At 63.7% G+C, this 15,993-nt stretch overlaps 1 protein-coding gene across 1 annotated transcript; it reads right to left on the bottom strand.

Annotated features, from left to right (window-relative positions):
* Positions 1-462: 462 nt before the first annotated feature.
* FSTL3 (follistatin like 3) lies at positions 463-7,087 on the bottom strand. The gene is made up of 5 exons (XM_057407463.1): positions 6,933-7,087; positions 4,849-5,034; positions 2,132-2,347; positions 729-956; positions 463-614 (listed from the first exon to the last, which is right to left on the bottom strand). The coding sequence occupies exons 1-5, from the start codon at positions 6,994-6,996 to the stop codon at positions 562-564; spliced, it is 747 nt and encodes a 248-aa protein (XP_057263446.1). The 5' UTR covers positions 6,997-7,087; the 3' UTR covers positions 463-561.
* Between the last annotated feature and the right edge of the window lie 8,906 nt (positions 7,088-15,993).

Here is a 15,993-nt window from a genome sequence, read left to right on the forward strand (position 1 = left end):
GCATCGCCTCCAAGGATGGGGGGGAGCCTGGGCTGGAAGGGACCAGGAAAGCTTCAACTAAAATCTGTTTTAACATACACATGATAAAACCTTAGGATAAACTTACATACATATATATATATGTATATATGTATAATTACACATCGACCCATCCCCAATCCTCTGCAGCACCGTGCTGCCCTTCCTGCCACTGGCAGCTGGGAAGGCGAAAGCGCCGATTCCCTCTGGACCTCAAGGTCCCGGCCAGGAACGTCAGCACAGTACTGAGAATTCCATCCAAAAATAAATAGGCCCAGGGCTGGCAGCCAAGGACACAAGGTTGGGGGGGGGGGGGGGGGGGGGGAGGGCAATGCCCGGCAGCACCAACACCCCCATGGGTGCTGGAGCATCCCCAGGGCGGCTCGGAATCGCTCCGGGAGCCCCCTGCCCTGCTCCCCTGCGGCTGCATAACATACACAAGTATAAATAAAGGAAGGTTTTATCTTAATAAATATCAGGTATATGGTTTGTACAATATACACATAATGCCCCTGTCTCCCGGGTCCGGTGGCGAGGGAGGATTCACACGTAGTTCTCTTCCACGTTGTCCGTCTCCGCGGAGAATTTGGCCGCAGCTGGAAACAGAGCAGGAGAAGGGGAGAAGCGGTGATGGAGATGCTGGGATGAGAGGGATCTGAGCCCAATGCCCCCCACACATACACAACCACCACCCCCTGGACCCCACTCACCCGAGCAGCTCCCGTAGTGGCGCACGCCGATGGAGCGGCCGCGGTGGCAAGTGGCCCGCCGGAGGTGGCAAGCCGAGGGGTAGGTGATGTTGTTGTTGCCGCAGAGGGCATGGTCCAGGCTGGTGGGCTCGGGGCAAGGCGCCGTCCGGCACATCACGCAGTGGGCGCTGCCCGTCTGGTCCACCACGCAGGTGTGGGTGCCGGGGCACACCACGCTGGAGCAGGACTCTGTGGGGAAGCACACACTGAGCTGGGGGGGGGGACCACGGGCATCGTCCCAGGGAAACCCGGGCAGCTTGAGCCCCCTCCTGCCTTCAGCAGGGGATGGAGCCAAGGCTGGAGGGTCCCAAGCATCCCCCATCACCACTGCTTCAGAAGACAGGAGCTGATGATGGGGTGCGAGGGACCGCTTGGCCCCACAGCCCTTGAGCACGGCTCCATCCAGAGCCGAGATCTGACTGCAGAGCCAAGCACATGGGGCTGAGCCCATTGGGACCTGGCTGGGGCGAGCGGCCCCACACAGGTGCCTTGGCAGCGGGAGCAGCAGCCGCTCCAAGCGGGCTGGCAGCACCGCGAGGAGGGAAGGGTCACGTTGGACCCTGCACAGAGCTCAGGGCTTGCGTAGCCCCCATCCCACAGTAAACCCCAGCACATCCCCGTGGCTGTGAACACTTCCCAAGGCCCTCCCTCCTTTCCCTGCCGGATTGGAAGGGGATTTGGCATCTGCAGCTCCCAACTCACATTTCTTGCCCCACATTTCCCTGCGCAGGCCAGAGCTTGACAGGCAAAAGCATTTCAGAGAGGAGGGCTGGCAAAAATAACCATAATAATTCTGACAGCTCTTGGCAGGCAGGGAGGATTGCTGCTCGCTTTCACAAAGGAACAAAAAAGGGGCTTGATGCTTGCAAGTGACATTTTACGGACTGTTATTCCTCAGCCTGCGGCGAGGTTAAGCCTCCATCGCATGGATGGGCTGTTGGAATCATCACACGTCCCAACCGGGTGGCAGGGCCAGCTCGGAGCGCGGCGAGGGCGATGCTGAGGGATGAGAGCCAAGAGATGCCCGTGTCCCACCAGGAGCTCTGCACCAGGACAGAGCTTCCCTCTCTGGGCATGGCCAGGCACTGGGTACAGACCCTGTGCTGGGGCAATGGGAGCAGCCAGTGCTCAGGGCAGGACACAGTGGAGAGAATGGGGAGATCCGGATTCCCAGTGGGAGAGGGAAGGATGTGCCTGGCCGCATCACCACAACACAACGGGAGGGGGGGCACCCAGGGACCCGCGCTGCCGTTCTTCATCTCCTCCCATGCAGGCAGAGCTTGGAGCTGGGAGAACGGGAAGCAGAGGGAACAGGGAGGGAGAGGATGGGCTAAAGCAGGGACAAGGGGCCCGACCGGACCTACTTTTGCATTTGCCCTGGTACATGACTTCGAGGTCGGGGTGGTCCCTGCACTTGGCTGTCAGGAGGTCGCACTCGTCGCGGTAGGTGTAGCCGTCGGAGCCGCAGACCTGCAGCTTGCGGGGCAGGCTGGAGCAGTCGGGGGCACAGGCACACTGGGGACGCCCGTGCTTCATCTTGCAGACCTTGTCGGGGCCGCACACCACCCCCTCGCAGCTCTCTGGGGACAGAAGGGAGCAGAGCGTGAGGAAGATGCGGTGCCAGCATCCGGGAAGGATCCATCCTGCCCAGCCTCCTGCAGGGGCAGATCCACAGGGATTGGGGCCCCGCATCAGCGCTCTGGAAAGAAGACGGGGGGGGGGGGGGGTGGAGGGGGGCAAATCCCTGGTCACAACACGCAGCATCTGGATCTGCTCAGCTCCAAGGAGCAGGTCGTTGGCGGGAGCGCATCCAGCCGGAGCCTGGCGCTCCGCTCCGCACCAGCTCCTCGCTTCCATGTGCCGAGTGTTTTGGAAGGAGCCCTTTCATTTGCTTGTGCAATGGAAAAACCTCCCCGTGCGCAAGGCCCCGGCTCCTCCAGCAGGATCTGGGCTTCGGGAGTTGTCTGGGCGATGGGGAACGCCGCTGCCATCACACAATACCCGGCCCTGTTCCGCTCTGCGCCTCCGTGACTGGAACACAAGAGCGGGGTCCCCAGACAGGCGGCAGCTTTGTCGTTGTCGTGTCCCCCCCCATCCCCCGGGTCACCTCCCGGCCAGCTCGGGGGCCGGGTTCAAGGGGTCCCGGGGCCGTGCCCACTCCGGCAGGGATGGAGAGGGGCCCATCGCGGGTGCTGGTGGCTCCACAGGGAGAGGCAAAGGGCTCAGCACCAAGACCAAGGCAGGGATGGAGGCTCCGGAAGCCCCTTGACCCGCACACAGCCCAAAGGGACCCTTTGCCTGCTGAGCTCCCCGGGACACGGACAGTGATGGGAGCTGGGGGTGCAGGCACCCATCAGCACCCACACGAAGCACCGAGGAACTTCCCGAGATGGGGATTCACCCCCCAGGAGGAAGGATTCCCGCAGACAGGGTGTGTGTGGGAGCTGTTGGGAGGTACAGAGGGGGATTTCCCTGCAGGAGATGGGTCACTTTGGGAGACAGGGGAGAGGAGGAGGAGGAGGAGGAAGGGGAAATTCCCTGTCTTCTTGGCCCTGCGCTCCCTGGGGGAAATTCCCTGGTGGGAGACAGTTTCCCAGCTTGTTCCCTGATTTCCATAGCTGGGGCTGGTCCAAGGGAAGGGGAGAGGGACAGGCTGAGCCCTGGCAGCATCTCTGCTGAGAGCTGCAGGGACAAGACCCCAAGACACAGGGGCCTGGCCCCGTGCCCCAGTGCTGCTGGAGCAAGCAGGACCCTGGTCACCCTCCGTGCGGGAATGCTGCTGCCGGCACAGCAGGATCCAACCATCAGCACGGGAGGGAGGCAGCTGGAGCATCCCTGACCCCGACCCCTGGTCCTGGAGCGGGGGACACCGTGTCCCCAGCAGCTGGAGCCAGGAATTCCGCCTCCCAACCCATTGCAGAGCCCCCGGGACCCGGCCAGCACCTTCCCGCAGGGCTCTGCTGCTGGCGCGGGGCTGGTGCCTGCAGCCCGCTGTATCCTGGAGTAACCTCGCCGGGCCCCAAGAGCCCGGGGAGCGGGAGCACGGCTCGGCTCATCCGCCCTTTTCCAAGGCCTCCGGTGGGGAGCAGCCCCGGCTCCATCTGGATGGGGCGCTCGGCAGGGGGGGGGGGAGATGCGGTGCACGTGCCAGCCGGGGCTTCCAAAGCCCCAGTGATCCCCGGGAGCCGCAGACACCCCCCTACCTTGTCCCTCTGCCCCAGCACAGGGGGGGACCATGCTCCGTGACCAGCCCTTGGAGAGGGTCCCAGTGCTCCCAGCACCCACCGACCTGATCCCACTCAGTCCATGCATGCACAGGGCACAGCCCTGAGCCAGGACCAGGCTGAGGAGCAGCTGGGGCTGCAGAGGAGCTGGAAGAAGCCTTCAGTTCCTTCAGAACCCTTTTCCTTTCCCCCCCCCTTTCCTTTAAACAAATCCCAACCTGACCTCCCAAAGACCTGCTCCTGCCTCCTGCGGTCAGCAGGTCCTCGAGCGTGTTCTCACATGGCCACGCAATTGCGACTGGGGGATCCGTGCCTCCGGCGCACGCCAAAACATCTGGCGGGGCTGGAACTCACAGCTGGAGAGTTTCCACTGCTGGAACTGCCCGTTACATAAAGCCATTCCACACACACGCGCTGGGAGCGGGAAGGGGGAGCGGAGGGGAAGAAACAGAGCTTTTTTTTTCCTCCCCCTTTACAAATGAACCTTAAGAAGGTTCCCTCTGAGCAGCCCTGGCAGGGACAGGGGGTGGGAGGCCCCCGCCACAATGAGTTAACCTGGGACCACGGAGCCCCAGCTCAGCTCCTTGACTCATCGCCCCATAGCCAAGAGCCAGGTCACACATCCCACTCCATAGAGAACAACAAAACTACGCACAAAATGAGAGGGGCCGGGGCACGGAGGCTGTCCCGGGAGCCCTGGCCCCATGGCAGCATCCGTCCCACAGCAGGGGCATGGGGTCAGTGGTCCCTGAAGGAGGGTACCAGGGCAGCCCAGCCCCATCGCTGCTGCTTCACCCAGAGCATCCTTTGAGCATCCCCCCACACACACACCCCAGGCAGAGCTCGGCTCCACTCACCTTTGCAGGGGTGGCAGGTCACCAGCCCCAGGAAGCCCAGCAAGCTGATCTTGTTGCCTGGGTAGGTGTAGTTAGACCAGGCGACGTCCACATTGCCATTGGCACAGCATTCCTCCCACGTCACTCCCGTCTTCAGGATCATGGTGCACTTGGCCTCCTTCCCCTGCTGCAGCCAGCAGATCCCACCTGCGGACAGGGCAGAGAGTGAGGGGTCCCTGCTGTGCCAGGCTGGCTCCCATCTCCCCTGGTGCACAAGGATGTCCCCATGGACCCTGGCACCCCAAAGCCTGTGCTCCTGGCAGCCAGCAGGCTCCAAACACAGCACCAGGACTGCAGGGACACCCCAGTTATCTCAGTGCTCCCAGTGATGCTCTGGGAGATGGCCAGGGTCTGTGCTTGCAGCTCGCCCTCCCTGCAGTGGGGATGCTCCAGCCCCAGAGGGTGCCCGCATTGTGCAGGCTGGATCCCCCCACACGCACCAGCAGCCCCCCACAGCGGGATGGAGCATCAACACCCACAGCCTCTGCAAGCAGCATCCGAGGCACCGGCCGGAGAACGGGGCACTTGACACAGCCCTTGGGCTGGGGCCAGCCCAGCGGCATCAGATCCCTGTGAGTCAAAAGCCTGTTTGTTCCTTCACCCCCCGGACCCGGCAGCCAGAGGTTTTTGTTGTGAGTGATTCCTCTGCGATTTCCGCCCCTGCAAACCAGCCTCTTCTGATGCTTATTTGGGTTCCTGCTCTCATTAGCTGCAGTTTGAGGTTTGTTCAACGGCTGAAGATGGGAGGGAGCAAGGGGGAAGGGGTGGCTCCTGCCCGTGCCGGGCTGCAGTCGCTCCCCACAAAGCAGAGCCTGCACCCACCTTGGGACTGCTGACCCCCCGCTCCCTCCCATGCACCCCGTTTTGGTTCATCCAAAAGCACGTGAGGGCCCCAGCACCATGGGGCAGCCATGGATGGAGCAAAACCCTCAGGCTGCAGAACCAGTGGCCTGGACACCTCTGGAAGCATCAGCCAGGCCAAGACACCTCTGCCATCAGTGGGTTTGTCTCATCACTCTTTCAAGCCAGTTTTCCCCCTAGAAGCCCCCCCATGGCTCCAGCTCCCCCATGGTCCAAGCTCCCTGGGGGCCACATCCTGACTCCGGACCCTGCTTGCCCCATACACACGGGCACAGGCACACACAGAGCGATCCCACCCGCACTGGGACAGCTCCATGCACCCCTGCTCTCTGGGGTGCACCCACCATGTCCTGAGCCACGCTGGGGAGCGGGAACACCAACAGGGGACATTCCCTGAGCAGGGGGATGGAGCCACCCTCCCTGCAAGGGAGCAAGGTGGCCATGGGATGTGAGGATGGAAACTCGAGCGCTGCTGAGGGAGAGCCGCCCCTGGCTGCAGTAACCACGGCTCCGCTGGGATGAGCTTTGGGATCCCCGCAGCAGGGTCCGGGACAGCCTGGGCACGGGGATGGAGCAGCTCCCGCACAGCCCCGAGAGCTGGGAGCGCCGTCAGCTGAACCGGGAGGGGTTTGAGCTGCAAACTCCACACCCAGATCACGCTGCTCCCGGTGGGCCTGGGGCGAGGGACCCCAGCCCGGGGGCTCAGCGGGGGCTCCCGGGGCCGGCCATGGGGTTGTGCCCATCATCACCCCATCGCGGGGCACATCCCGGGGGGGGGATGCCGGGGTCCGGCACCACAGGACGAGACGTGGCAGCGGGACCCCCGGGGCACCCTCCGGGACCAGCCGGGTGAAGGGACACAGCGCGGACCGGAGCCACCGGGTGGCACCACCGGGGACCGGCTCCCGCTGCTCCGCCAGCGCCCAGCACCCACCCGAGCGCCTCCCGGTAAAACGGGATCCTACGGCCGAGAGCCCAGCCCGGGGCGGCGGCGGCACCAGGGGGGGGGGTAACGGGACGCAGCCCGGTAACGGCGCCGGCACACCGGACCGGGCCGTCCCTGCCCCGAGCACCTGCCAGCGCGGCGGGGAGCGGCGGCACCGACGGCTCGGGGCGGGGAGCGGCTGCTCCGGTGCCCCCCTCCCACGGACCAAGACACCCCCCCGCTTCGGGGCGGCACTTACCGTGCGCGGCGGCGGCGGCGGGGCTGCAGAGGGCGAGCAGGCAGAGCGCCAGCCGCAGCGGCATGGCCGGGCCGGGGCGGCGGGACCGGGACCGGGACCGGGACCGGGCCGGGACGCTCCGGCGACCTGTTGCCTGTGAGGCGGCGGCGGGGCCGGCGGCGTTATAAAGCGGCGGGGCGGCGTGAATCACCGGGCGGGGCGGCGGCGGCGGGGGGGGGGCCGCGGCCGGGGGCGGGGGTAAGTGCGGGAGGGGGGCTCGCTGAGAGATGGGGGGGATGTTACCGGGGGTCTGCTCGGTGGGACGGGTGTCGGTTGGGGGGGGGGGGGGGGGGGGGGCGGTCCGGGTGCTGATGTGCCCGTGTGTCCCCAGGGCTGGACCGCACTGAGATGGGGAGGGGAAGGTTTGGGGGTGCTCCCCCCCCCCCCCCCCCCTTGTTCGGTGCAGCCGGAGTCTGGGTGCTGCCCCCCTGTCCCTCCCGCACCCACCCATCCCCGCCTGAGCCCTCCGTCTGCCTCCTCCACCCTCCTCCTCCTCCTCCTCAGCAGCCCCGTCTGGCAGCGGAGTTACGGGAAGGTCTGTGTCATGTGGCTCCTTTCATCTCCGCTCCCCAAACCCCACAGCCCGGCATCACCCACAGCGAGCCAGGAGGGAAACTGAGGCAGCGCTGGGCCCTACAGCCTCGAGGCAGCGGGGATGGGGATGTGTGGGGAGCACGGTGACAGCGTGTGCCATGAGGGATACGTCCCCCCCAGCTCTCCTCCTTCCCGCTGCCACATCCCGTCCTGTGGACCCGGATCCCAGCATCCTGCCTCGGGATGTGCCCCCGCGATGGGGTGATGATGGGCACAACCCCATGGCCGGCCCCGGGAGCCCCCGCTGAGCCCCCGGGCTGAGGTCCCTCGCCCCACGCCGCTCGAGGCGTGACTGTGGGCAAGTCACTTCCTGGCCCCATGGCGCTTCCCAATGGCTGCGGGGCAGAAGCTGGGCCATGGGGTTGAGTGGAGCCCCCAGCGTGGTTCTGCCAGGAGCAGGGCTCCGAGCCCCACTAGTGCCCCTGACCAGGAGCCCAGGGGCCTTCTCCATCCCCGTGCAGCTCGGGAGTGTTTTACCCTTTGCACTGGCCTCAGCTGAGGTCATGTTTTCAGCACAACTGCTCCGGGCTCTTTCAGAAGAGGGGCCCCGGCCGGAGGGCTCCGGGGACCTTGCACCACCCCTCCAGCCCGGCAGCAGCCTCCTTGCTCCCAGCCGGTGCCAGCACAGGGTGAGAGGCTCGGTTTGGTGTGGGATGGGGCTGGGGGCAGCTTTGGTCCAGTGAGACTCAGAGCAGCCGGGTCCCATGGCCAGGGGAGAGCTGGGTGCGATGCCAGCATCACGCTGCTCCTACACCCATCACGCTGCTCTTCTCCCATCTCCTCACGCAGCCCTTTGCACCCCAGGGAAGGGACGGCAATGGGGAGGGCTGGGTTTGCTCCAGGTGGCATTGGTGGAAACCGCAGGGCTTCAGTCGGTCCTGCACTGCCCTGGTACCTCCATGGAGCCCCGGGCAAGGCTCTGCTGTCCCGGGGGAAGGAGGGAGTCTCTGCAGGCTCCTGGCGTGCTGCTGGCCCTGGGCTGAGCACTGCTGCTCCCTCCCGTGTCCCCATCCCTGCTGCCGGTCGGCGTGACCCCTGGCTCGCTCGGGGCTGTCCATGTAAGGGCAGAGGGCTGCGGAGCCAGACCTCGGCGCTGGATGTCAATGGGTGGTGATGCGCTCGCTCACATGCTCCGGGATGCAAGAGGAGCTTGCGGAGGCCAGGCAGGGATTTTCCCTGGCTGCGAGTGGGGTTGCACAACCGGCGGCTGCTCTGGCAGGGAAGGGGTCGGACCTCGCTCCGGAGCCGCATCTGGAAGGGAGCAGCCGGGCTCTGCTGCGCCTGACGTGGGGCAGGAGGAGCCTGCGAGGGAGCGGGTCCGGTTCCTTCCGTAACCCGGCAATGCCTGGCAAAGCCTCGCTGATGCCCGCGGGCTCGGAGCCCTGCTCCTGGCAGAGCCACGCCGGGAGCTCCGCTCAACCCCATGGCCCAGCTTCGGCCCCGCAGCCGCTGGGAAGCGCCGTGGGGCCGGGAAGTGACTTGCCCACGGTCACGCCTCGAGCGGAGGCCGGGGCCGGTTCTCAGGCAGAGCTGGGAGCACAATTCCCCCAAGCCCTGGGGTGCTGCTGCCGCCTTCCTGCTCCCCTCTTGCTCCCTCCCCAGCAGCGCCCGCGGAGCGAGGGGGGGCGAGGAGCCAGGCTGGGAATCATGGAGAAACCGGCCCTGCCACCGGAGCATCCCGGGAATCAAAGGAGCCCGAAGGCCGGGCAGGGGGCGGCGGGAGGAGCCGGAGCGGGGACAAAGGAGCTCTTTGCAGCCGCAGTGAATGGCAGCCTCACATCTGACCTTTCCGTCTGGTGCTGCATTGTGCTGGGGCAGGATCGGGCTGAGGTTCAAGAGCCAACCATACCCCCCCCCTAACTAAAACCCGGCTGCTTCATTCTCCTTCCGAGCTGCCGGGCTCCTTTAAGGAGGGAATCTCGCCTCTCCCATCAGTTCAGGCTAATTAAACTCTGCTAAACCAATTAGAGCTGCAATTTGCAACAAGACATTCAATTGAGAAGCGTTCCGCACAGAGCCCAGGGTCAGGGCACAGGCACAAGAGCAGAGGCTTCGTGCGGAGCCGCTGGCGGGCACTGGGCAGGTCTCCGGGTGCCTCTTTGGGTCGCCGGCAGCTCTGAGCCTGGGGCTGGGTTTTCTCCACACGGGTGAACCGGGGAGATGCTCGTGGCTCACGGGGGGGCAGGACCCACACCTCGGTGGCCGCCTCAGCGCTGACAAACGCAGCTTCGCCCCGCGCCCCGGGGCGGCAGCATCACCGCTCCGTGCCTCAGTTTCCCCATCTGCCTCGGCGAGATAATGCTGCTCCGCTTGATCCTGCCCTATCTCACAGGAAGGGTGCAGGGATTAGTTAGCTAATGTTTGCAAGGAGCTTTGAAGATGAAAAGCCGTGAACCAATGCCAAGAAATGCTGAGCTGGATTCTCCTCGCCGAGTAATCGTTTCATGTTCCTGGGACACTTCCACTTGGGCAGATGAAGGAGGGCAGGGCGGGGGAGCTTGCATGTGGGGAGGGCCGGGGGGTGGGAGGCTCCCACAGCTTCCCAAGACCTGCCCCTCCAAATCTGATCACCCGGCCTGTGTGACTCCTGAGCAAACCCGGATCCCTGCTGCCAAAGCCTCCCCAGCACCCGCCTGCACCCAGGCTGCGGAGCGGGACTTGTGAGACAGCTCCTAATGGAGATCATGGAATCCCAGCCTGGTTTGGGTTGGAAGGGACCTTAATGCTCATCCAGTGCCACGGGCAGGGACCCCTCCCACTGGAGCAGCTTGCTCCAAGCCCCTGTGTCCAACCTGGCCTTGAACACTGCCAGGGATGGGGCAGCCACAGCTTCTCTGGGCACCCTGTGCCAGCGCCTCAGCACCCTCCCAGGGAAGAGCTTCTGCCTAAGAGCTCATCTCAGTCTCCTCTCGGGCCGGTTCAAGCCATTTCCCTTGGCCTGTCCCTACAGGCGCTTGTCCAAAGCCCCTCTCCAGGTTTCCTGCAACCCCTTTAGGCACTGGAGCTGCTCTAAGGTCTCCTGTTAAGGAACCTTCTCTTCCCCAGGCTGATCCAGCCCAGTGGAGACTGGGAAGGCCGGGATGCGGCAAAGCAGCAGCCGGAGCCAGGAGGCTCAGGGACATCCCATCCCATCCCATTCTGTCCTATCCCATCCCACAGGACTCTGCTGCCTGGCCCAGGAGAAGAAACCAGCAGTCACACAGCACATTTCCCCCCGCAGTGGAAGCACAGCTGTCTCTTGTCCATGGCCAGCAGCCGGTTTCCATCTCTCCTGGCTGCGCACACACAGATTTCCAGCCGCCTTCCTGAGCTCCTCATAGAACCAGCTTGTTGCCCACGTGGCTGGTGGAGCCTCGCAGGGGGGAGCCCCAAACACCGGCCCAAGTCATGGTCACCGGCCGAGGTCCAGCCCCGCTCTGCTGCTTCCACACCAAGAGCTCCCACCTCGTGTTCAAGCAGGGAACATCTCCATAGGGAATATGATGCAGGAAAACCACCCCTGTAGGCGCATGCAGGGGGAACAGCAGCAGTGCAGCTCCATCCTCCAAGAAGCCATGAGGACAACACCGTGAGTAAACCAGGGTCCTTCCCCCTGTGGAGGTACAAGAGGACGATGCTCCCAGCATCACCCATAGGGATGCTGCAGCAGGAATCACCTCGTGCCTGGCCACCCCCTCTGTGCTTCCCGTGCCCATCCGTGCCGGGTCTTGGTGCTGTCGTGACACGGGCACGGTGTGAGTCAGCAGCCGTGAGGTTTCCCAGTGGAAACGCTTCCTGCACCGCGGAGCAAGGACCAAAGGGAGCCTCGAGGGAAGCGCAACGAACCCGCATGGGGCTGAACAGCATCCAGGGAGTCGGTGCAACCTTCCGGGTCATTGAAGCCTCCGGCCCCTCAGGGAGGCTGCAGGGAAGCGCAGAGGATGCTCCATGGATCATGGGCTGGGTGCTGGTTATCCCCATGGAACAGGAGGGCCAAGCCTGCGACTCCACCAGCACCTAGGGGCATCGCTTCCACCTTCCACTGTGAGCTGATGTGACAGCAGCCACTGGCTGGGGCATCCCAGCCCCACCAGCCTGGGGCAGGAGCCTGGTCCCCAGCTCTCAGCAGGCCAGCAATGGGCATTTCCCCCCATGGAGCCCCCCATGCACCCCGCAGCCCTCCTCAGCCGAGGAGCTTGATTGCTTCCATAGCCCAGGCTTGCAGCTAGAAAACACAAAACATGTTTTTTGCATTAAAATTTCCCTTGAAAAACAATGGTTTAAACCAAGCATCAGAAAAGCAAAGAATCCAGAAAGGGAAAAAAAAAAAAAAAGAAATAAAAAGGGAAATTTTTGGTGGAGCCTGAAAGCAGCTCCCTGGAGACCTTGAACTTCCCCCGAGGTGGGCTCTAGGAGATACATGATATGGGCACTATATGATATGGGCGTTACAAACCATGCTGCTTCCCTGCCTCCATGGCTTCCAGCCCCTGCCTGCTGGTGACATCCCAGAGGCACGCAGGGAGCTGGCAGGGGCCCTCACACCAGCAGCATCCCTCCCTTTGGCCTCCCAGCCTGTCGGTGCCGGGGCTCCTCGCAGGTTATCAGGAGGAGCCGGATGAGCGCCAGGGAGGGATCCGGGATCCGGACCGGCAGCCGGAGGGGCAAGGCTGGGGGAGACGAGGTGGGGGATGTAAATCTCCTGATGTGATCTGTCTGCTGAGTGAATTCAAAGGGAGACCGATTCAAATGCGCCGTGACATGACTGGCTCGGGGCTGGCAGACAATCCCTGCAGTGTTTGTAACAAATCTCGCCGCTTTCCTTTGAGTGGCCTCCAATTTATTAATTAAAATAGGCAATTATATCTAATGTGGGGTGGAGGGGAGCGGGGAGACCAGCTGCACCAGTTATTCTCACTTGGCAGGAACCGTGCTGGAAAGCTGCTCGAGCTCCAGGAAGGTTCTTGTGCTCTCAAGCCTCAAGGCAGAGCTTGGGACGGATCCCGCCTGGCACAGCCGGGCCTGGAAAACCGAGCAGCGAGTGGGCTGGAGCTACAGCGACCGCTTCATTTAAGAGCAGAAGGCCCAGAGGGCAAGACCTTGTAGGAAATGACTTGCTCGAGTTGGCAGCAGAGATGGAATTCCGTGCCCAAAGTCACTGCTCCCAACCCGGACCCACGAGCCAGGTCCTGTTGAGTGTCACCATCCATCCCTCCGTGTTCACTGAGAGGAAACACAATGAGCCAGAGCCCCTTCAGCACAGCACCACAGTGGGGAGCACCATCAAGCACATGTTGGTGCAGTGCCGCGGCACCGGGCTGTATCCCAGGGTCAATCCTGATGGAGCGCTCGGTGCTCCCTGCAGGACACGCTGCCGTGGGGCTGGTGATGGGCTCCCTGCTCTGTGCTGGAAGCTGGACCCCACTGCAGCGCCATGGGGCTGGTCTGGCGCTCGGGACACGTGCATGCACCAACACAGGTCCGTGCCGCAGCCCGCGGCTGCCCCCCGCCAGCGCCTGGCACGGGGGCACTGCATTAAGTAACGTCTCGGGCCGTGAGCTCATCGCCAACACCCACAGCGATGTGAGGGGCAGCACCGGGTGCTACGGGAACGGGCCTTGACAAACCTCCACCGCAGCCACCTGGGCTGCCGGGAGCACCCCGGGGGCTGGCGGGCACCATGGCACAGGGCATCCGGTGCTCCCCTCCGCCTGACAGCACTGGGGATGTGTGGGCTTCGCTGCCTATCCCTATGGCGGGGGGATCTCAGCCCTACACCCAAACACCTGCAGGTTCTGTGGCAGAGATCAGAGCACCCATGGGTACCTGTGGGCCCTGGTCAGGGATCACCGAGGGCCACGTGTCCCCCTCCGCAGCGTAGCCCAGTGGGGTCTGGAGAGACGTCTCCCACCCCATCCCACAGGGCAACAACGGACCCAGGGTGTTTTCCACTGCCCTTGGCCAAAACCCTCCCTTCTTTCCCTTTGGCTCTCCTGGAGCAGGCTCTGCCCAAGGATGAATCGATACCGGGCCGGGAGGTGTCACCCCTTCGTCAGTGCTCTCAGGTGAGGGTGCAGTTCACTGCTTTCTGCAGCACCGTGGGAAAGCCTCCCCAGCCGCTGCCTTCCCAGCGTGACTCAAATGTGCTCCGGACCAACCCCAGCGCCCTCGGGGGCAGCGGCAGGGGACCAAAGACCCGGCTCCTGGGGTGTGTGCAGCCCCCCAAGGAGCGATGGAAGAGATGGGATTGCAGCGGGGCCAAAGGCTGGGCATGGGGCTGCGTGGGGGCAGTGGGAACATCCAGCCCTGACAATGCGGGATCCCGTCTCCACACTCAGCATCAGGGACAAAGCGGTGCTGGAGGTGGCAGGCTGCAGGCTTTTATCTCCACGTGCGTTAATACCCGTTGCCGTTTGCATCCCGACGAGTGTTGCCACGTTCGGCTTCCACAGTTCCTGCGTCAGGGAATTCCAGAGGGACAAAGTCAGTGGAGCCGGATCCTTCCCTCCCCATCCCACAGGCACCCGGCATCCATTTGATCAAGTGGCAACTTGTCCTCCAACCATGAGACAGGGCAAGGAGAAACGCATCCATCCACGTCCTCGGCGTGGAAGGGAACTTCCCTGCGGGGTGTGCAAGTGCCCCATCCGGGGCTGCGGGCGGCCGCGCTCCATCTGGCTCCAGCCGGAGCCACCTCCCGAAGTTCCAGGACTCGCAGCACTTTCCTCATGGACCGTAAATAATTCCTAACGCGTCTCATCACCAGCTGGGCTCATCCATCAGCCGCTAAACGGCTGCGGAGTTGTCCCGCCGCTGTCATTTTCCACATCAAACCCTTCCAGAAGTCCCGGGCTGGCTACGGAGCCGTTCCATGGGCACTTCCCGCAGTGGTTTCCCCCTTGTCCCTTGCCCAGCAGCAGCTCTCGGAGGTCTTTGCTCTCCCGTGCTGGGGTCTGGAATCCCGGCTCAAAAGCTGGAGCAGCAAAACCTGGGATGAAGATGCCACCTGCTGGAAGCGGGGCTGGCGCACCCCGAACGCCCCCCCCCCCAAACCCAGCACCCCACAGCCTCACCATGCAGAAACCTTCAATCCCGCTGCCCTGCAGCCTCATCACCCGCACCCCAAAACCCCACCACCCGATGAGTACCGTGCAGCCCCCCTGCTCCCCCCAAAGCCGTGCCCTTGGGTTTGAGCTGGATTTGCCACACGGTTCCAAGCCGGCAGAGCCAAGTCCTGGCTCCTTCCCGAAACACCCCAAAAGCCCGGCCATGGAGGGAACGCCCTAAACCCAATGGCTTCATCGGCTACCCCAAATGCTCCCAGCACCCACCAGGGAGCTCTAGGAGGGGAGCTTACACGGAAGAGGCTTTTGCCAAGGTGGTACATCCACATCCTTTCAGGGCTTCGGATTGGCACTGGAAAACGCGCTTTTCCTTCAGTTTTGGGGGGCCTCAGTCTCTCCCCATCTCAAAGTAAAACCGCTCGAGTTTAGAGCTGAAGTTTTAAAACCCCCTTCACTGAGGGGGTTCATTAGTAAGGGGAAAACAATCCCAAAAGCACAAGAATGGGCCCAAATGACCCCAGCGGGTCCATCCCACTCTTCCTCAACAGAAACATCTCATCCTCCTCATCACATCCTCCTCAGTGCTGTCCCCATCACCACAGGCCGGCTCTAACCGGGCCATGAAGTGCCTGGAAGACCCGGGCACCTCTCCTGAGGCCGTGGGGCCACAGCCCTGAGGGAATAAAAGGGATCGGGACCGGGACCGGGACTGGGACCGGGACCAACACTGACACCGAGACTGGGGTCGACACCGAGACCGGGGTTGACACCGAGACCGGGACCGACACCGAGACTGGGACCGGGACCAACACTGACACCGAGATCCGGACCGACACTGACACCGGGACCGACACTGACACCGAGACTGGGACCGGGACTGACACCGAGACCGACACTGACACCGAGACTGACACTGACACCAAGACCGGGACTGACACTGACACTGAGACCGACACTGACACCGAGACCAGGACCGACACCGAGACTGGGACCGGGACTGACACCGAGACCGACACTGACACCGAGACTGACACTGACACCAAGACCGGGACTGACACTGACACCGAGACCGGGACCAACACTGACACCGAGACCAGGACCGACGACTGGGACCGGGACCGACACCGGGACCGGGACCGGGACCGACACTGACACCGAGGCCGGGACCGACACTGACACTGAGACCGGGACCGACACAGACACCGAGACAGGGACCAACACTGACACCGGCACCGGGACCGAGACCTACACCGGGACCGACACCGAGACTGGGACCGACACTGACACCGAGACCGGGACTGACGCCGAGACCGAGACCGAGACTGACACTGACGCCGGGACCGACACCGGGACCGACACCGGGACCGACACCGGGACCGACCTAA

Source organism: Pezoporus wallicus, unplaced genomic scaffold, assembly GCF_028554395.1.
Source record: "Pezoporus wallicus isolate ANWC-B61680 ecotype Strahan unplaced genomic scaffold, APGP_CSIRO_Pwel_v1 contig_14048, whole genome shotgun sequence".
NCBI classification, from domain to species: Eukaryota; Metazoa; Chordata; class Aves; order Psittaciformes; family Psittacidae; genus Pezoporus; species Pezoporus wallicus.